Source organism: Solanum tuberosum, unplaced genomic scaffold (assembly GCF_000226075.1).
Source record: "Solanum tuberosum cultivar DM 1-3 516 R44 unplaced genomic scaffold, SolTub_3.0 scf00140, whole genome shotgun sequence".
In the NCBI taxonomy this organism is placed as follows: Eukaryota; Viridiplantae; Streptophyta; class Magnoliopsida; order Solanales; family Solanaceae; genus Solanum; species Solanum tuberosum.
In genome coordinates, this window is record NW_006239064.1 from 521,877 (window position 1) to 543,223 (window position 21,347).

The following is a 21,347-nucleotide window of genomic DNA, read 5'->3' on the forward strand; positions in this document are numbered from 1 at the left end:
AAATAAGTTTAATAAGTATTAGTTACATGACTAAATATTAAAGGAAATTAAAATTAGATTGTGTATTTTAATTGTCTAAACCAATATAAAACTAAAGAACAAATATTCAATATTATTGTCATTCTTAGTGTTGAATTGATTTTCTTTTTGCATTAGTATTAATTTGATTATGATTTAAGCTTTATTATAATTATCAACATTTGTGGACTATAATCTTTATTGGCCCATTCATAATTCTAAGTTTCAAACTTGAAATAATATATTAAAAAGATAAAAACTATGAAAAAGTATAAGAAATATTTAAAAATTATATCAAAGTAAATATTTTTATGTATAAAATAAAATTTCAAAATTATATATATAATGTCGGGTTGGTTTGGTCTCGGGTTGGTTTTTTTTAGTTTAAATCAAACCAACCCAAATATAGTCGGGTTTTTTTTTTTCAAAACCAAACCACTAGTTGAATTTTTTTTCCAGATTGACTCGATTTACGGTTTGATTCGGTTTTCGGTTCGATTTTGTACACCCCTACCTACAGTATACAAAAGGCAGCCAAAGAGATCACAATATAATAAAAAATTTCAAGCATAAATGCAACCACATACTCCTTCCACTACCCACTAGTGGGTGATATTTTATCTGAAATTCCAATATCCTTATTAAAATTCAATTATTCTGAAATTTACATTGTATATGTCTCATTCAAAGAAGACGAATTTTAATTAAGGAAAAAGCAATTTCATTTATTGCATCGCAGGGGACATCTTTGAAAAGTCGGAACGATATAGCTTTCAATACACTCCATACATTTCACACACATTCATTCAACTTGTATTTAAATTAAGAAACCTCAAATGCCTATACTCATATGGAGAGGATAGGATGTATACCAGCTTTATTCATACCTTTGTGGGATAAAGAGGTGGTCTACATTAAATCTTAGCCTTAAAAAATCATTTTTCAGAAAGTTATAAGGAATAAAACAATACCAAATTAATATACTATTAAATGATTCAATAGACAAATCAAATATTAAATAAAATAATACTTCACAATTTTTCTGACACTTTTCGTTTTTCGAGAATCAAACAATTTAAATTTAACTAGAATTTGCGCATGAAATCTTCAAATTTTTTGAAATAAAAATTATACAAATCCAATAGGTAACCACACAAATTGAAACGAAGAGAGTAGTACCAAATTTTATATCACGACTATTTCACTACAAACAAGTCTAGCTCTTGTTTGAGGAAAACAAAAATGTGATTTGGAGAACACAACAACAGCATACCCCTGTGTACGAAGACCTTATCCCTCCCTACCTTAAGAGGTAGAGAGGTCGTCTCCGATAGACCCTCGAAAAAACACAATCAAAAAATGATGAAGAAGAAAAAGAAATCATGAAAAGCAACCAAAATCTTCAATTGATATAAAGCAAGTTTTACAAATTTCCAGACTGACTTTATTCCCACAAGATGATATACTGCTACTCATCTCCAAAAGATTAGCTAGACAGTGCTTACTGAAGTAACAAAATAACCTCGCCAACAATGGCGTTAAAAGATTTATGATTCTTTCTCCTCTTTCCACACCGAAACAGTTACCTGAGAAACGTAGCTAGTAGATAAGCAATGCTGTGTTTCATTGCTGACTCAACTGTCGAATAACGTATGGGAGGATACCACCATGGTTGAAATAAGCCAACTCCACCTGTAGAAGGAAATCAAAGAGCCAATACAATGTTAAGAGACCTAATAGATGGCGAAAGGAGATCTCTACTGTAGAACATTTTACATTACAATATCTAACATACTACAACTTCAACGCACTACGCATGTGAAAGTCAATACCTCAGTGTCGAAGCGCACTATGCATGTGAAAGATTTTCCAGTGTCTGTTCGTACAGTAACATCTTGACCTGGGCGGATCTCGCTAATGTTGTCTGGGAGATCAATGGTATATCGCTCATGACCTGTCAATCCAAGAGAATCTGCATCCTCACCAGCCTTGAAACATAGAGGCACAATTCCCATTCCTACCAAGTTGCTACGGTGAATCCTCTCGAAGCTTTTAGCAATTACAGCTTTAACTCCCTATCAAACAGTTCTCTTGATTAGAAAATCCTATAGGATAGAAATAGGAAGAAATCAACACAAATCCAAACAGAAGTGGTGAAAAAACCCACCAACAACATGGGGCCCTTAGCAGCCCAATCTCGGGAGCTTCCACTTCCGTATTCAGCTCCAGCCAAGATTATTGTGTCTTGCCCAGCAGACTTGTATTTCTAAAGTATCATGCATAAAGAATTGTTACAATCATAGAAAATCTCTGAAGTATCAACTACTCTGTTACGAATTTTGAAATGCATTATGGGGACTATCTCAATGTCAACAGAATATGGAATGGAATGGCACAATAGAAATGTAAGCAAAAGGAAAGAGTAAAGTACCATTGCAGCATCAAACACGGAGAGCTTCTCTCCAGAAGGAATGTGAATTGTCTTTGGGCCAACTTCACCATTTAACAGCTTATTAACAATTCGGATGTTGGCAAAAGTACCCCTAGCCATAATTTCATCATTACCACGACGACTACCATATGAGTTGAAGTCCCTGCGATCAACCCCACGCTCATTAAGGTACTTAGCAGCAGGGCTATCTTTGTGGATGCTTCCAGCTGGTGAAATGTGATCTGTGGTAATACTATCACCAAAGTTCAGCAAGCAGTAAGCATCCTTCACTCCATTGGGCCCTGGGGGATCCATGGTCATATCCTTGAAATATGGTGGCTCATGAATGTACGTAGAACTAGGTTCCCATGAGTAAAGCGAGGTAGCTGGTACTGACAATTGATTCCACATGTTATTCCCCTTTGTAATAGCTTCATACGTACTCTTGAACATGTCTGGCAATACACTTGATTGAACGACCTAAGGAAAGATCTCATTTTCAGTTTACTCTTTTCTTCATCAATTGTAGGTGCACAAAGATAGACGATAGTTAACTAGATACCTCAGCAATTTCTTCAGTCGATGGCCAAATATCCCTGAAGAAGACATTCTTACCATCCTTCCCCACTCCAATTGGTTCTTTCTCAAAGTCTATATCAACCTGCAAATCATTTATAGTTTTCAGTCAGTGTCTCAGCAACATGGGCTGATGATTGCATATGATATACCCGTATGGTTTTTCGTGATCTTCTTAGATCTACAATGAAATCATGTGTGCAAACAATCATTCTAGAATCTGGAGTCTACCTTTTGAATTCCTTTTTTTAACAGATTTGTGCTGAAACTCAGCGGCTTGGGCCATGCTGTGTCGGAATAAACTATTGATGGTCCAACTTATGAAAGATGATCATGACAGGGACAGAAGCCGAGATCAATCAATTAATAGAACACGCCAAAAGAGGGTTCTAAAGAGTAAATACCGAAATTGTTCACCTTCAAGGCTTTCGCTATACCCATTTGGTACCAAACTGTTACTTAAGTAGTTGCACTTAACACGAGTTTCCAATGATACCTCAACTATTTTACATTTCCATCTCTCTGCCAGCTTTTCTCAAACATGTTTAACTTTGCCTATGAGCAGATTTAATATTACTATAGACATCTAATTGTGAAAAATTGTTCCTGTATTTATGTTGCGAATTGGTTCGACCCGTTCAAAATAGGGGTGCGACATGTTATAACATGCTTCACGATGATATAAACTCACATTCCAAACTCAGCATGTCTAATTTGACTCTTATTCTGAGCCGACATTTCTGATTATCATAGATTTTCATCTTATTTGTTCATTAGAAGTATGTTTTTACTACCTTTTTCCCGCTATAATGCATATAATATATAGCAGAAGCAATTCCCAGGATAAATAAAATATGACTTGGTTCATTTACTTACAGTGCCAGCAAGAGCATAGGCAACCACTAAAGGAGGTGAAGCAAGGTAGTTTGCTCTCGTCAAAGGATGAACACGCCCCTCAAAGTTTCGATTTCCAGAGAGTACGGCAGCAGCAACGATGTCTATACATACAAGAATAAGTCAAATCACCTAAAAACAGACTAGACAATGCTACTCCTAAATACAAACGAACAAAAGGAGTTACCATTTTCTGATATAGCAGAAGAAACTGATTCATCCAAATCTCCAGAATTCCCAATACAAGTTGTGCAGCCATATCCAACAATATGAAAACCTTGCTCATTTAAATACTTCTGCAGCCCACTGTTTCACAACAAATACCACATTTCACAGAGTGTCAAGCACGCACAAGGATGGGATAAGTAGAAACTCCCTCGAGAAACTACAAAGAATACCTCTGGAGCAAATATTTAGTAACTACGCCGGAGCCAGGAGCAAGACTTGTTTTAACCCATGGTTTAACCTGGATATCAACAGGATGACATTAGCAAAATACGAAGAAATCATTGAAGAAAAACAAGTATATATACCAGAACTGACATTTAGACCCAGGTCGCAAGCCTTTTTTGCAACAAGGGCTGCTCCTAGCATAACACTGGGATTTGATGTATTAGTGCAACTTGTGATAGCAGCAATAACAACACTTCCATGCTTGAGCTCTGCATCTTGTCCGTGGAAAGAAAATTTTACCACTTTTTCCTGCGCATCTTTCGGCACAGCAAATCCCTACAGTGAATAGAGCCAATTCAAATTAGCATTTCCGGAACTCAAAGGTTGACCTCATATTAGTTTGAGTTGCATGTTCATATATCATGAAGATATTCAATGGTATTAAGTAGAAAAGAGTACTTGCTCACCTTGAATCCAACCTTGTTATCAAGGCAAGAGTGCCAATCAGACTTCATTTCTTTCAAAGGCACACGGTCATGAGGTCTATCAGGGAAAGTAAAAATATATATTAGAAAGTTCTTACAAAGTTTCTCACATTCAATAGATTGTTTAACAAAGACATGAAACATACCTTTTTGGCCCTGACACACAAGGCTCAACTTCAGCAAGGTCTAGGTACAAACAAGAAGAGTACACTTTCTCATGTTGAGGCTGAAATCAGAATATGACAAGTTTTTTAGAATATTGTAAAGACAAAAAAAGGACACAACCTTACAGATTGGTTCATTTTCTTTTTGACAGTGGGAAAAGAAGGATAGTGATATCTAGCCAAAATCTTTCATTTCTCCCTTCGAGAGATTCTCATACTTAAATAAGAGACACTCACAGCTGAGGGTAACAAGGAAGACCAACCTCATTATAGTCGACGAACATATTATTTGCGCGCAGATATGCTTCGATCATTGACACCTAAAATTTTAGGAGTTAGAAAATATTAAACAATGTACATCTTATCTTCATGTGTGATGCTTACACGCGTCTAAGCACTTACTGTTTCGTCACTTCTCCCTGTTAATTTCAGATACTGCAGAGTAACATGATCTACAGGGAAGAAACCCATTGTAGCACCATATTCAGGAGACATGTTGGCAATGGTGGCCCTGTCAGCCAATGATAGTTCACCCATTCCATCACCTAAAAAAAGATAAACAAACAGTCAAGTTTTTCCCTGGTGAACCAATTTACCAATTTGAAATTATTATGGCAAGTAATTTGTCCAGTTTCCCCATATTTACCATAGAACTCAACAAACTTTCCAACAACACCATGCTTCCTCAGCATCTGAGTGACTGTCAAGACCAAGTCAGTGGCAGTTACACCACTGCGCAATTTCCCAGATAATTTGAACCCAACAACTCCAGGCAACACCATGCTCATAGGCTGGAAGTATCCAGAAAGTAGCATTAGAAAGAAAAGACATTGAAATTTCAGTATAAATTCAGATGTTTTAGTATAATTACTTAAATTAGTAAGACACAACTGGACTTCCAGAATTGTATAACAAATTTAAAGAACAACCAAGCAATATGGTAGATCCACACGGAGTTTCTGTTCTCTTACAGTCAAGGGGAATACATTGCCTGTAATTCAAAAGAAGTACACAAACACATGTATGCATCAGCCTCCATTCAAGCTTAATCAAAACTTTAGGAAGAGAGCTGAATACATCCATGTGAAAAAATGAGAATGTACATCCATGTAAAATTCCAAGTGCACTCACTTTCCACCTTTTTTCAAAGAGATATAAAAATGTAGAATTATCATGTTGAGATGGAGCTAACTGTCCAATTCCATGTATAATTCTAAGTGAGCTCACTTACCCCTTTTATAAAGAAAGATGAAATGTCAAATTCCAGTTGTTGTGTGTGTATCATGAAAGATAAATTTCAGATAAAGGAATGTGGAAATTTCAGCACAGACCAAAATAAAAGGAGTTAGATTTGGATCAAGGAGTACATTGAAAAAAATTAATTGAAAGAAGTAATATGAAGTCTGTTGATAAGGCATAAAGGAAGCCTAACATCAAAATACATCACTAACTGAAGCACAGAACGAGCAAAGCACAGAAGACTATTCCAAGTTTCAGCATGATACAGAATCCCTTATGGCATTCATGGTTTCATACCTGACCAAGCATTGTAGCTTCTGCTTCAATACCTCCAACACCCCAGCCAGCAACTCCAAGCCCATCAATCATAGTGGTGTGTGAATCAGTTCCGACAACACTATCAGGATAGAGTAAACCTTCCCTATTAAAGACGACTCTTCCAAGGTATTCAAGATTTACCTAATAAAATTGTGGTGCCAAAAAGCTAATCAGTTCCGGAATATCATATCCTTTCTTTTTTTCAGAGGGGTAAATAGGGGTAGTAAATCCAGGAATATCAATGCAGTGCCTCTACGGAAGAAAGATAATACAGTATAAAGAAAAGTAACTTGAAAAGAGCTACAGTCTAGCACATCTGACATTCAATATGCACAGCAGTACAACTGGTCCCTTTCAATTTTCAGGTACAATACCTGATGCACAATACCAGAACCTGGTGGAACAACAAGCATGTTGCGGAAAGCATTAGAACCCCACTTAAGAAAGGCAAACCTCTCCTTGTTCCTTTGGAATTCAAGTTCCATATTAGCTTGGACTGCATTTTCTGACCTTGCCACATCGACTTGAACTGAATGGTCAATTACTAAATCTACCGGCACCTGAAAATATACCCAATCAAAAAAAATAAAATAAGATACATTACTGTGAAGTCAAAGAATCTATTCAAAGACCAATAGAATAGCTGATGATGAATCTTCACGATACAGAAAACCAATAGAAGAACAGTAAAAATGACCTCAACTTTTTTTGTATGTAGATACCAATGACCTCAAACTTATAATAATTAGTGATAACTAAGTCCTTGATACATAAGCATTACAAACAAAATAAGAAGGAAGCGTTTCAATGATAATATATCCAAAATATAAAATCCATGGACTGCACTAATAAAGTGTCGTTGCTTTAAAATATTTAACAACTTGTTTTGGAAAAAGTTCCAACTTTTTTGCAGAAACTCTTTTCTAAACAAACACCAAGAAAACTAACTTCTCTTTCTTGGTGTTTGGTCGAAAAACAGTTCTTGCAAAATAAAATATTGGTTGAAAGTCCTCATCAAAAATTTGAAAGAAACACCACCATAGTTGTTTCAACATTTACCATTAATGGTGACTAACTACACCGTTTAAGAAATTTTGCCAACATCAGCTAAACTTAAAAGAAATGAATACCAATGGATTAATCTTGTCAGCATTGCTGCCAAGCTTGTTCATGGCATCGCGCATGCAAGCAAGGTCCACAACAGCTGGTACACCAGTAAAATCCTGACAAAAACAGTTAAGATGAAAGCTGTTACATCTCGAATTGCATTGTTTTTCTTTTTAATTTGGAGACATGACATACTTGCAGCAAAACTCGGGCTGGCTTAAACGGTATCTCCGCTAGCTTCGGCGAAGTATTTTCCCAGTCAATGATCTTCTCGACATCTTCCTTTTTGACTTGAAAATTGTCACAATTACGGATTGCTGATTCAAGAAGAATTCTGATAGAATATGGCAGCTTGTCTGTTACAATAATGAAATCAAGGAAAAGTCAAAAAATTGGAAATTAAAACTTACTAAGACGACAAAAAACTGTGATGAGCACTTCAACAATGCAAAATTCAAAAATCGTTAATTTCAACCTGAAAAGGAAAATAAGAGATGGGAAAAAAAAGAGGACTTTGTGTAGCTAAACATAGTGGTAGGATGGAGGGGATTACGCGGTGGAAATAGAACCCTCACCAACAAGGTGAAAGTTTTGGTAGCCAATCAACTGAACTACTAAGATTCCCCGGAAGAAAGAGGACTTTGGAAGGGGTCTAACACCAAGCCTAGACAACATGCGGAAAGACTTAACCATAATTCTCGAATAAGAAACATGATATTCTAAGTGACAAGATAAAGATCAACAAATTCAAGCAATGGAACATGTCATTTATTCACAACACAAATGAAAAGAGAGTAGTAGTACATATAACAAATATCAAAGGTCTGATGAAATTACCAATTCGGGGATCATTCAGAGCAGGTAGGCTATAGTACTTCCCGAATTCACCACCTCCAGGCTTGGGAAGACTGGTGAGGATGCCTTTAAATGGGTTCTCTGAAGCTGAATCCATTAACAAACAGTATCAGATTCTTGATTTTCTTTTGGGATCAAATGTCTAACAAGTCATTCACTGACAGCAGCTCTTGAAAGTTATCAGAAACAATATTAAATCATTTAAAGAAATATCCAAACAAAAAATACAAATGTATAAAGAACAAATATCTTGGGTCAATATCATCTATCATTCAATTTTCCACCTTAGTCTCATTGAAAAGTATTTAAAATAAAAAAGAAATTATCTGGTCCACTTTTTTTCTATTTTGATAAAAGCCAAAAAGCTTAACTATTTCTAGCTTTTGGTGGATCCATCCTCCATGATTCCATTCTACAGATCCTAGCTTTTTACGCCACAGTTTTCTATATCATTAACAACAATATTATCACAAGCCAAGTTCCACAGACTCTTCACTTTCGAATCTACACCCGTGTCAGATTCTTCAAAAGTAATGTCTTTTGTGGAGAATCTGACACACATCCATTGACATTTTTAAAGAGTCCGAACAAAATAGATCACACCGATCCATTATATAAACCTTAACATCGAAAGACTTCATATTCACAAATCACAACAATCCAATTAATTTTTTGCAAATAAAACCTTCTCACCCAACGCTTCACAAATCACAAACAACATTAATATAAATCTGAAAAAAAATTAAAAAATTAAAAATGTAACGTTTACAAAAAACCCAAAGAAAGCTTTTTTTTTTTTTTTGGTTTTACAAATCCAATGAAAAACAGTGACAGTGAAGTGAAATGACGGAATTACCCATGGTAGTGAGTTTTCGATGGAAATTGTTGAGAACAGGGGTAACGGCGGCAGTTCTGATCTGAGCTTTAAGACTGATCGGAGATTTCCAATCAACACCGTAGCTCCACCGCGGCGATCGGAAAGTGGAAGAAAAACCCAAAGAAGAATACCCACTAGAGCAATAAGCACTAGAGGATTTAGAAAGAGTTTTAGATACCGAAAACGAAGAGTTAAAATTTGGTTTGATGTGAATAGAAGAAGAAACGTACATTACTGCATAAGCCTATATATATAGTACAATAATTTGGTAGACGAAATAGGTAGGTGGGTGGGGCAAATGGGTATTTTGGTGGGGTGGGTGGGGGTAGTATGGGGTCGGGCGTGTGGAGGCGGCTTAAGGGTCGCGTGCTGTATAATTATTGAAGAAGAAAACAGAGGATTTTTTGCTGTAACAAAAATGGAAGAAATGAAGATGAAGATGATGACTGTGATTTTGAGGAAAACAGAGTAAAGAACAGAATATCCTTTAGAATTTTGATGATTGAAACTTTTTCTTTAAGGAATTTGTGGCAAAAAATTATTGCGGAGAGATGATTATACAAGATATGATACGATGTATATGTATTTTACGAAGGATATTTTTGTCATTTTTCATCATCTATCCATTGGGAAGTTTAGATATTAGTAAGTAGTTTGATAAGGATAATTAAATTGACACGTTGGATTGGCGGTTGGTATAATATATGGTGCTTTATTGACTTGACATCACATGCATATGCATGATTATTTGTATTGTGTCTAAGATTAGAATGAGCTTATCGGTGAAATATTGTTATTTTCATTCTTGAGTGAGTTGGATTGTAAATTATTTTATCATTAAATTCTCTTGATTGGAGGATATGAAGATCGAAAATTAGGATAGAAGATTAGTAGGTCTTAAATATGGTGCCTTAGCATTCGACATCGCAGACAAATAGGTAATAATTTGTATTGTGTCTATAATTAAAACGAGTTTATCGATGGATATTATTGTTCTCATTCTTGAATGAGCTGGATTGCAAATTATTTTATTATCAAATTCTCTTGATTGGAAGATATAAAGATCGAAAATTAGGACAGATGATTAGTAAGTAATTGAGTGATATTTAGTTTTTCTTGTTAGCATTATGCTATTACTCTCTTACGGTCTATTACATGTTATTTTCTTTTACTTTTATTATCGTACTAATTATTTATTATTATTACTATACATTTTTTCATATTGTTGTTATATATATATTACTTGAAGTGGAGGTTTATCAAAAATAATATTCCTATTTTTACAAAATAAAAATAAAATTACATACATATTATCTTCTTCAAATCTTACCTATGAAATTACATTAACTATTTAATTATTAATATTATTCATAAAAACTGACTCTAAAGAACCATGCACCATTTATATTTTATTTAAATATATTTGTCATTGAAATTATTTTCTGCTTGGTATATAAATAAAAAATAATAATGTACCTGTTAATTGTAGATATAAATCGAAACAAAAATAGTAAAATGTATTTATATATGCCTTTAATGTAAATAATGATTTTAGAGGGACTATTGCCACGGATTTAGACTTTTTTTAATACTTTGTGATACTTGATTAAGTAATGTGGTGGGTCATGACACTATGCTTCAAATCTTATCTAAGTTGTGACATATAAAAGTCTTTTCAACTTATCTATCTTGAACTCATTATTTCAATATATTTTTTTTAATTCATGAATCATTTTTCAAAGAGAATTTATCCATGCTTACTCCATAAATGTTTGTATGATTCTTGTAGATTTTGAGTGTTTTAGAATTCAATCTCGTTAAGTATTTACGTAAGGATTGTTCACTTTCTCAAGCTTCTCTATCATACCCTTTTAGAATTTGTAAGAGTTGATATTATTAGTCGAGTTATATTTGTCAATTCTTTAAATTTCAATAACGTTTCTTGTTGTTGTTCTGTGTTTTAGTTAAGTCGGGTCAAGGCCCACGAGGCCCAAATTGAACTGACCCGGGTCCATCACAATGTCAAAGAAATTCCAATTTTTCCATTTTCTCAATAAAATTTCTTATTCTTCACTCTCTGTATTTCACTCTCCTCTAGCGTATAAAGCAAGCTGAATTTTTCTCATACATACAACAATGGCGGAACCTAAAGTCAAATATGATCGTCAGCTCAGGTGAATTTTTGAGTATACTCTATGTTTTCTGCTTTCAGTTCTGTTATGAACGCCATCACTGAACGTGTAGCTCTTATATAGTTGGATTAAATTCAAAATTTTAGTAGTAGAAATGAGAAAAAGCCTCTCTTTTACATGATATGCTACGGTTGTGCGAAAATATACTGATGAAATATCAATTGAATGCTAGTCAGTTCCAAGCTAGTTGAGGTTGGGTATATTTAGGGTCATCTTATTTTAATAGTGTGTAAAGTTGTGTTTTTGCGGAAGAAGTTTGGTTCTCTAAGTTTTCAGTGGTGAAAAAGTTTGGTATTTAAGTGGAAAAAGGCATGAGATGAATTATTAGTGGAAAGGCAAGGTTGGTTTTTTAATGTGTTAAGGGTGTGTTTGATAGGAAGGAAAATGCTTTCTTGGAAAAAAACGTTTTTTTTTTTACTTATCTTTCAGTGTTTGGTAAGTAAGGAAAAAAAATATTATCCTAAGAGTATTTATATGTAATCTAGCAATACAATATGGGAGTGACATGAGATGGGAAATAGGGGTGGCGGGGAGGAGGCGTTGGGTAGGTGGGGTGGAGACAATGAACTTGGAATGTCACTTATGGAGTTTGTTTTTCCTACTTTTATTAGGGAAGTCATTTTCTTCATTTTAAAGGAATTTCCTAGAGAAAATGTTTTCCAAAACATTTTGACCAACCAAACATGGGAAGATTAAAATATATATTTTGGAACATGTTTCCTCCCTACCAAACATACCCTACCTACTACATGATTTTGCATGATATTAGAGGAGAGAAAGGTCTTGGATTCAAGTTTAACTGCCTTTTATCAATAAATGTCTTCACATACTTGGCCAAGAAAAAGAGTAGGATCCAGTCATAATAGGAAATGTTTCAAATTTAAAATAAATAAATATAAGTGTACTTTTTCTAATAGTTTAAACTTTTACATTAGGAAGTTCACACAATTCAACAGATGGTAACTTTTCCCCATCAAGTTGCTTTGATTTTTTTAGTGCTAACCAATGGCTAATGTTGGCTGCATTCGATTGCTTCCGTCTGGAAAGAACCTCGGAGAGCTTCTTGGCTATACATTTGGATACAAAAAAGCTTTTTCTTGTTGGAATAAAGGATTTTTCTGTGGAAGCCTCTTCTTCTTTGTTAGAGACGTGTAAATGTTATCCGATTAAGCTTTGATGGAAATTTCATTTGGGAAAATTTTGTCTCATAGATGACTAATGAGGTACTGCAGTTGACTTTGATGACCCTGATGGTCAGTTCTCATTTGGCCAAAGTTGATTGACCTGTAAATTCTGGAAAAGATTAATTCATTTCCCTTTGAAATTTCAGTTGTGTGTAGCCATCAAATAGCTCTTCCATGTGTGTATCCAGATACGTGTGTGTTGCTTTATGCGTGCCCTTTTTTGTATTAGAAAAGTCCAATCAGGAATGGATCAGGGATGATCATTCCTATCCTAATCTCCGAGTTAGTCTAGTATTAGAAAATATGATGTTTCTTGGTTCTTGATGACCATCATAAATTTTCTTGCAATGCTATCTCATGGAATGCCTGATGAGATATGTCATGCAACCCTGATACCTTTGTCACAGCTTTTTGACGCAAGTTAAATTGATCAAATTATGAATTTCAAGTACATATGTGACTTAAATGTTCACAACTTTCAAATAATAGTTATACACAGGCAGAGACAGAGATAAATTTTATATCATATGGCCTCAAAAACAAGGGTTTTATATCATATGACTATTATGGGTATTCATGGATGTTTGCAGATTCCAACTTGAAATACACCATTCCTCTGCATTCACATGTTTGGCAATTAAATTTCTAGGTTGGGGTAGAGATAATACTGATGCTGTTTTGCAGGATATGGGGTGAGCAAGGACAAGCTGCACTGGAGAAAGCCAGTATCTGCTTACTTAACTGTGGTCCAACTGGTTCTGAAACTTTGAAAAATCTTGTTCTTGGTGGGGTGGGAAGCATCACTATTGTTGATGGTTCTAAGGTTGAAGTGGGTGATCTTGGAAATAATTTTATGGGTATGTTACGCTGTTGTGCGTATGCATCTACAGTTTTAAAAAGCCTTGCCTTCTCCATATTCTTATTTTTCTCTTGTATTTCTGGTAGTTGATGAATCAAGTGTTGGACAGTCTAAGGCAGAGTGCGTGTGTGCATTTCTTCAAGAGTTAAATGATGCTGTTAAAGCCAAGTTTATAGAAGAACATCCAGAGGAACTAATTGAGACTAATCCATCATTCTTTTCTCAGTTTACCTTGGTCATAGCTACACAGGTCTGGAGACGCAAATTATCTTAGTCATAAAAACAATTTGATCTTGGCATGATTCTGCATTCCCACTTTTTTTAACTTAAATTTTGTTATCGTAAAACCCTGCCTATCTGCATATGGTAAAAGAAAGCTCTTGAACATGTTGTCTTTACATTATGCCACATTTCTTGGTAATTCTACAACATGAAATTGTTAAATTAGATATTGTCACCAATCAGGCAAATAGCATATGGGTTAGTGTTCTTCAAGGTCTGTCTTCTATTCCATAAGAAAGAAGTCATACAGTATGCTCATCTTCTTGTCTTATTTTTTTCATGCATACAAAAGAATTTTAGAGTGGTTTGTCTCCAATATTTCATTGTCCAATATACATATTCCCTCATAAAGTCTAATTAGTATACACACACCCAATTGGCCAATTCTATCATTTTTTCCGTGTTTATTTTGAGAGAACTTCAGTTACAGTCTCATTCTTGATTGTAACTGAAGAGTCTCTATGTGTAGCATCTCAAATTTGAAGAGTCTCTATGCCTCTTGAATTGCAATTTATGAGCTACAATCATTTCAACACATCTTATCTACCGTGTAGTATGTAGATTTTTAAGTGTCCCTGTAGTATGTCGATCAATACTCAAAATTATGTTTGACTAAATGATATTTGTCTTTTATCTCCTTCTCAAAAGATGTAGGGCCGTGTTGATTTGAAAGAGCAAACAATTAGTTTTGGTATCTGCATAATTATGAGCAGCAGCTTATCCACTCTAATTTGGGAAGCAAGACGAGACCCCCACCCCCAAAATAATAATAATAAATAAATAAAAGATATTTTTTGAAAAATAAAATAAAAAGAAATAGAAATACAAAAAGGTTTAAGCAAAAGAACAATCTGTTTCCTTTGTCATCCAGCTCAACTGATCATTTAAATTGCATAGCATGGCTAATTGTCTATCAGCAGATAACAGTGCATTGGAATTTCTGACAATTTTATCTTATGCCTTTTCTGTTCTATATCAGTTGGTTGAAGATTCCATGGTGAAATTGGATCGAATCTGTCGGGAGGCAAATATTATTTTAATATTTGCACGATCATATGGCCTCATGGGTCTTGTCAGGATCAGTGTGAAGGTAATCTTATTGCTGCTTAGCTGTTAACTGTGAAATCTGTATTGATAGAGAACTTGTGGGTCTACACCAGTGACTACATTGACATGGATCTTGTGAGGATCTATTTATTGTAATACGAGGAACTACTGTTGTAGAAAAAGAAAACCATGTAGCCATAGGAATAGAGTGAAACAATGAACGAGCAAGGAAGTTACAATGTGTTTGTTTGATAGAGCTCTTATCAAATGTGATATCATTTATGTTAATCATTTGTTCTCTTCTATCTGCAGGAACATACAGTAATTGAATCAAAGCCTGACCATTTCTTAGATGATCTACGGCTTAATGACCCATGGCCAGAACTTCGGAGGTTGGCTGTTTCTTTGTGCTTTCCTCTGTGCCTTGATATGTTATAGTTGTACAATGGATACTAATCTGTTCACTTTAACAATATCTCTTATTTATAACACAAACACCCTTGTGGCGTTTTTTTTTTTGATGGGAAACAACACCCTTGTGGCTTATGTTTCAATTAGGATAATTTTGAGGAATATGGAGCATATGCCAGGGAGTATGGACTATAACATACATACCTTACTTCCAAATTGCGGTTGCTCCCACCATATTCTTGGCGTAGCATAAAATAGGGTTCCTTTATGTCTCAACTGTTCTTTACATCTTTTTGAGTTGCAACCCTGTCTGAAGGACATGATTATGTCAAAAGGGTTGTGGTAGATTATCATCCTTATTCCCATGGTAGAATCCTCTTTTTAAGCTGACATTTAACTGCATCTAGAAGTGCCCTAAGAGTCGATCCAGATCCGTTTCAGATTTCAGGCTTGTGTTTTTGCTTTACCTTTACTTTTGCTTTATGCTTAAGATCCCTTAGGGAGTTGCTAGAAAGATATTACATGACAACTTCTGAGCAAGAGTTGATCGATTATCTTTTGGGACAATGCGACTCCTCTTAGCAGGGAGGTTTGAAGGTGGTCTCTAGTGTAGGGTAAAATTTCCATAAGTGGATATTGGGTGCAGTAGCTTTCCCCAAATGGATAGGAAAATGGTTGTGGCTCTTACGTGGAGCACTCATTTTGGCAGAATGTCTTCCTAAGAATGATTGCAATGCTGTTATCTTTGGAAAATGAATGACCCTGTTCTTCATTTGGCTTCTGTGAGCAGTTTAACTTTGTCTACCTTTTGGATGTCTGTTTTTTTAAATTTGAGATCAATAAGTGTCTTCTTTTTCAAAAGCTTCATTCTACTAGATTATCTGTTCACCCTCTCCCAATATCTTCCTTACCGGGCTTTCTTTTGTTGAAATAAAAAGCTCCTGAAAAATTGTATAATTTAGTTATCTAGTCATGATTCAAATACCATTAACATCTTACTGATGTTCGGATGACCTTAGAAGTTTCAAACCATTGAGGGGTTGTACAAGATGAGAAATAATCAGATGCATTTGTTTTTGCCTTCTTTCTTTGCTAACGAAGAGTGGTATAACTTGCTCTGTATTTTTCAGGAGGTTTGTTGTTTCCTAGTTTGTGTATATGCTGCTGAGGATTAAGGTTTTGGTAATGGTAGAAATTATAAGATTTGTGAACCATCTCTGCTAGCAATGTGGTGCATATAAGTAACAGTAATACAAAATTTGCAAACCTGGATGGTTATTTATGGGTTTTGATATATTTTTTTAAGGAGTCTCTTGGTGTAAAGCCAAACTTCATACCTGTGATGCATTTAGATGTCTTTCTACTGGGATCCTTCCTTTCCTCAGAGCTTTCACTGTTTCTCCTTTTTTCACAAATACATTTTCCTCATTATGAAGAGGAAAAAGATAAAGAAAGGGGCTGATTTCATTCATTCTTATGACCACAGGTTTGCAGAGACAGTAGACTTAAACACAACTGATGCTGTAGTACATAAACACACACCATATATTATTATCCTTGTTAAGATGGCAGAGGAATGGGCAAATACGCATGGTGGAAAGCTTCCTTCTACCAGAGAAGAGAAAAAACAATTCAAAGTTGAAACATATATTTGTCAAATCCTTCTTATGTTTCATCCTAAATTGTTCCATTTTGGTCCATCTAATGATTTGGCCAAATTATTAAATGTCTTAGGATTTGATTAAATCCAAGATGATCACGGTGGATGAAGAAAACTATAAAGAAGCCATGGATGCATCATTTAAGGTCTTTTCCCCACAAGGGATTGGTAAGTATATCTATGATTTGTGTGCTGTATCAGAAACTCAAACTAGTTTTTTCCATCTTGTCTACTAATATTAGTGGTGACTTCTTATATTTTTGTCCAGTCTTTGGGATGGATTCTAAACGGTTCAAACCCTGGTTTTGTGGAGTCCTTAATCTGGGAAGCAGTTTCATTTGACTGTCATTGCACCTGCATTAAGAAAAAGAACTCTCATCAGTCCATTTATTAACATCCATAACTGATTTATGTTTTCAAATATTGCTTTAGGCAACCTTCAGGCTTCAACAATTGTTATTGTCACAATCTTATGCAGCTTCCCCGACATTTTAAAAAATTCATAGTAAGAGAATTAATTTGAATATTTTCTTCTGTGAGATCTCTATAATCTGTAGCAAGCTACATTGAAATACCTGCAACATCAAGTTGAGGGTTGCCTAATAACCAGATTTGAATTTTAGTAGAAGATGATTTTTTGTTCGTATATGTCAAAAACTCCCAATTTCTAGTGAAGCTGCTTCACATCTTTCATTTTTTGGTTCCCATTCTTTTTGAATAATCGGGAAATTTGTCTTTGCTTAATGAATGAATATTTTCACCTAATGTTGTGTCTAAATCTAGAGTTGCATGTTATCTTTGGCAGCAGTTAATTCATTATCTGATTTCTTTCTCGAAATTTGAATAGATTTTTACTTTGTTTTGTTTCCAAAATATTACTTGTCCGTTTCTGGTTGTCTTTTTCTTTAGTTTATCAGAATGATGCCACTAGTTCTCATGATTGTTGAGGTAGGGACATCTTCAATTTACTGAGAAACATGCTTTTGGTGTATTCTCAATGCGGCATTTAACATAATCAGTTACGATGTTACTAAATTTTAAAATAAACCTTCTGTCTTTGTACTTCAGGAGGCTCTGCTATGACTAAAATAATAAATAAATTGGAGAGGCTTTGCTAAACACCAATATACATGATTTGCTTAGATTTCGCTGCTTGGAGATGGTTTATGAATTTATATTTTTTTTATGTATTCGTCATCTTGTTTCTCTTTATTGCTAACTCTCTAGTTAGGGTAACATGCAGTTGCAACTTTATATGCCTTGACGGACATTGTAGTCTTAGTCTTTAATTTTTTTGGATTGATTGGTTAAATTGCTTCAATGCAAGAGGATAACTCTGTGTGGAAAAGTCTTTGAATTGATAAATATCCTAGAAAATAAGTGGGTCTAGAGTTGGGTTAGAAACTTTCTTTTTCTAAACTTGTAAGGGTCTCATAGTGACTGTAGATCTTAGTTCATCAAATAAAAAGAATACTCACGGAGTAAAGAATACTTTCTGGAAACTTGATATTATATTGATTTTAATTTAGTTAGGTGGAATCTTAATTTGGAACCAGACGATGAGATCGAAAATTTGTAATTGAGTTTTCTCTTTCGTATACTAGGTCCAAACTTACAGAAGATTATTAATGACAGCTGTTCGGAAGTTGATTTCAATTCATCTGATTTTTGGGTGATGGTAGCAGCTCTGAAGGTAACTTACACTTTCTCAAAAAATTAAAGCATACACACACAGGAAAGAAGTTGGGAAACAGTTTCTGGAATTATTGCAGCTTCGTTAGTTGATTTAACTTGATTAATAGAAGAATTGCCGAGTTGATAGGTCCACTAAAACATGATTTTACATTTGCTGATGTTTTGTTATTCTTGCTCATTTCTTTAGCTCTAAATAACAAATAGACATTTTATTTAGTCCATACATTTGATGGCTTTTAGTTGATTGCAAAGATTTGGAAGTACCAGTTCCGCTGGTTCTTCTCTTGGTGAGGTTGCTTGTAGTAGTTTCTTCCTTTAAATCTTGCTTGTGTGTATCCTTTCGAATGAGCAACGGGGGAGGCAGGGGATGGAGGGAAGAGCCTTTGCCAAGTTTGTCATCTGAGTAATGTGGCAACAATCTATAGGCTTAAGGCTCTGGCTTTATCCTCTATAGTGCGATGGTCCTTTCAATCTCTTGTGTCTTTGTTGCTATTCTGCATTTGCACAAGAAAATTTGAGTTACTAGATGGATTAGACAAATGTAGTTTAATTTGGGAACTAACTGAGATTTTGTGAAAAATTATCTTCCCTATGTTCATGTCATTCTTTTAATTGGTTTATATGCTAATTTGTATATTCATTATTTTACTAGTAAAATCGCCGGAATTTATAAAATAATACTTAAAATCTATCAGACATTAAAACTAAAACACTATATTATCTTACATACAAGATTACGTAGTAACAAACATTAATAATGTAGAGGAAAATGAAAATTATTACATCTTATCCTTTAGCCTTAATAACATAAGCATAAATTATAAATTAATGATTGTAAAAATTCATACCCGGATCTGTAACATAAGCAATAGTGTCAGTGAGCCACTCAACATGAGCAAAGTATACAAATATTTAATTGTGGAGAAGAAGAAGAAGAGGAGGAAGTTCAGAATTTTCGTTGTCTTAAAATGAGAGAAAATCCTTCTATTTATAGACAACAAAGGGTAATGTGAACAAATATTTATTGTTCCTTATCAGAAAGGTTACAACTATTTGGAAAAGGTGCAACCCTTCGGAAAGGTCACAACCTTTCATTAAAGTCATAACTTTTCATAAAAGTCGCAACTCTTCATAAAAGTCGCAACTCTTCATAAAAGTCACAATTTTTCATAAAAGTCACAACTCTTCATTAAAGTCACAACTCTTCATTAAAGTCACAACTTTTCGTTAAAGTCGCAACTTTTCATTAAAGTCGCAATTTTTCATGAAAGGGAAGGCTAATTTTGTAAATAAATAAATTAAAAGAGAATTCTGATTTGTGGCGGCGCCACGTAGGTGGGTCTAAGGTTCTCTTTTATATATATATGATATGATATGATTAATATCCACGCAAAACTATTACCTTGTCTCTCTTCATCTTGGTTAAAATGTTCGTTCTTTTTCCTTTTTAGCAAATACATTTTCCTTAGTAGCCCTTATCAAACAACCTGCTTAAATTCCCTAAATTGATATATTTTCTTGCACTCTAGGAGTTCATAGCTAGTGAAGGTGGTGGTGAAACGCCTCTTGAGGGGTCAATACCAGATATGACATCATCAACTGAGTTAGTGGTTTAAGTTTCTTCACAACTCATTAAGTTTTTGTTAATATATGGGAGTTTCATTCTCAAAAAAAGATTTATGGGAGTTTGTTTATTGATGCTTGGACTGTTGACTCTATTGCAGATTGTACGTAAACCTGCAAAAGACCTACCAAGCCAAGGCCGAGGCTGATTTTCTTGTTATGGAGCAAAGGGTCAAGAATTTACTCAAGAAAATTAATAGGGATCCAGCCAGCATCTCCAAGGCGAATATAAAGAGCTTTTGTAGAAATGCAAGGAAACTTGCTGTAAGGACATTTAATGTTTTCTGTTCCTTTAGTTTGAAAGTTCATCCATCTAGAATTACTTCTTTGTGCTACGTGAATCTACCTGTTTGACACTTTGGAACACATCATATTTCTTTCTATATAAGCCATACTCTCTCGGTTTCATTTTATGTGTCTTAGTTTGGACATGCAGTTTAAGGATGTCAAAGGATTTTTGAATTTTATGGTCTTAAGCTAAATGTGTGTATGACATACCAAAACACCCTTTGAATCTTGTGGTGTCAAAGATGCCACATCATTGCTATAAGGGAGATGCATTAAGGGTAAAATGGAAATATTGGAATTAAAAACTTACTATGAGGACACAAATTGAAATATTGGAATTCTTTTTGAAACAGAGGACACATAAATTGAAACAGAGAGAATATAAATATGTTTGACCCTGATGAAAAGGACTCTGCTTTTAAGCTTGCTGTTTTTGTGGTATGAGTCTGTGATCCTGTCTGTTTGTCTCTTTTCTCAAAGCTCTTCTTGTCTCCAACCCCCTTTCTGCAAGTGGTCAAATTTGGGTTCATGCTAAGGAGCCATCCAGAAAAAGTCCTAAATTATTAAACGGGTTATCTTGCTTGGCACATGCCTTGTAAGTCCTTCAATATGGCTGTGACGGGGGGAGGATCCTGTCAGGCAGAAGGATGCTAGGTTGGGAACACATATTGCCTTGTAAGTCCTTCAAAAACTATATGCTTCACAAAGTGTGTTCAGCTATGCTGTGTGGGGGGGGGGGGGGGGGGGGT

At 34.8% G+C, this 21,347-nt stretch overlaps 2 protein-coding genes across 4 annotated transcripts in view; one reads left to right on the plus strand and one right to left on the minus strand.

The window, feature by feature from the left end:
* Nucleotides 1-1,398: 1,398 nt before the first annotated feature.
* On the minus strand, nucleotides 1,399-9,892 carry LOC102589351 (aconitate hydratase, cytoplasmic). Its single transcript, XM_006351900.2, has 20 exons — nucleotides 9,337-9,892; nucleotides 8,463-8,567; nucleotides 7,821-7,981; nucleotides 7,649-7,741; nucleotides 6,893-7,078; nucleotides 6,498-6,659; nucleotides 5,608-5,752; nucleotides 5,364-5,506; nucleotides 5,225-5,281; nucleotides 4,944-5,023; nucleotides 4,780-4,855; nucleotides 4,463-4,648; nucleotides 4,318-4,385; nucleotides 4,107-4,225; nucleotides 3,902-4,023; nucleotides 3,012-3,110; nucleotides 2,450-2,929; nucleotides 2,186-2,284; nucleotides 1,851-2,093; nucleotides 1,399-1,710 (listed from the first exon to the last, which is right to left on the minus strand). The coding sequence occupies exons 1-20, from the start codon at nucleotides 9,587-9,589 to the stop codon at nucleotides 1,642-1,644; spliced, it is 2,946 nt and encodes a 981-aa protein (XP_006351962.1). The 5' UTR covers nucleotides 9,590-9,892; the 3' UTR covers nucleotides 1,399-1,641.
* A 1,521-nt stretch (nucleotides 9,893-11,413) lies between these two features.
* The window catches only part of LOC102589671 (NEDD8-activating enzyme E1 regulatory subunit-like), a 13,540-nt gene continuing 3,606 nt past the window's right edge, over nucleotides 11,414-21,347 (plus strand). For all 3 annotated transcript variants that reach the window (XM_006351901.2, XM_006351902.2, XM_006351903.2), the window contains exons 1-10: nucleotides 11,414-11,531; nucleotides 13,418-13,590; nucleotides 13,679-13,842; nucleotides 14,854-14,964; nucleotides 15,234-15,313; nucleotides 16,819-16,969; nucleotides 17,067-17,160; nucleotides 18,597-18,685; nucleotides 20,217-20,290; nucleotides 20,412-20,574. In XM_006351901.2, coding sequence (XP_006351963.1) covers nucleotides 11,494-11,531; nucleotides 13,418-13,590; nucleotides 13,679-13,842; nucleotides 14,854-14,964; nucleotides 15,234-15,313; nucleotides 16,819-16,969; nucleotides 17,067-17,160; nucleotides 18,597-18,685; nucleotides 20,217-20,290; nucleotides 20,412-20,574 — 1,137 coding nt within the window. In that variant the 5' untranslated portion in view covers nucleotides 11,414-11,493. The remainder of the gene's footprint in view (nucleotides 11,532-13,417; nucleotides 13,591-13,678; nucleotides 13,843-14,853; nucleotides 14,965-15,233; nucleotides 15,314-16,818; nucleotides 16,970-17,066; nucleotides 17,161-18,596; nucleotides 18,686-20,216; nucleotides 20,291-20,411; nucleotides 20,575-21,347) is intronic.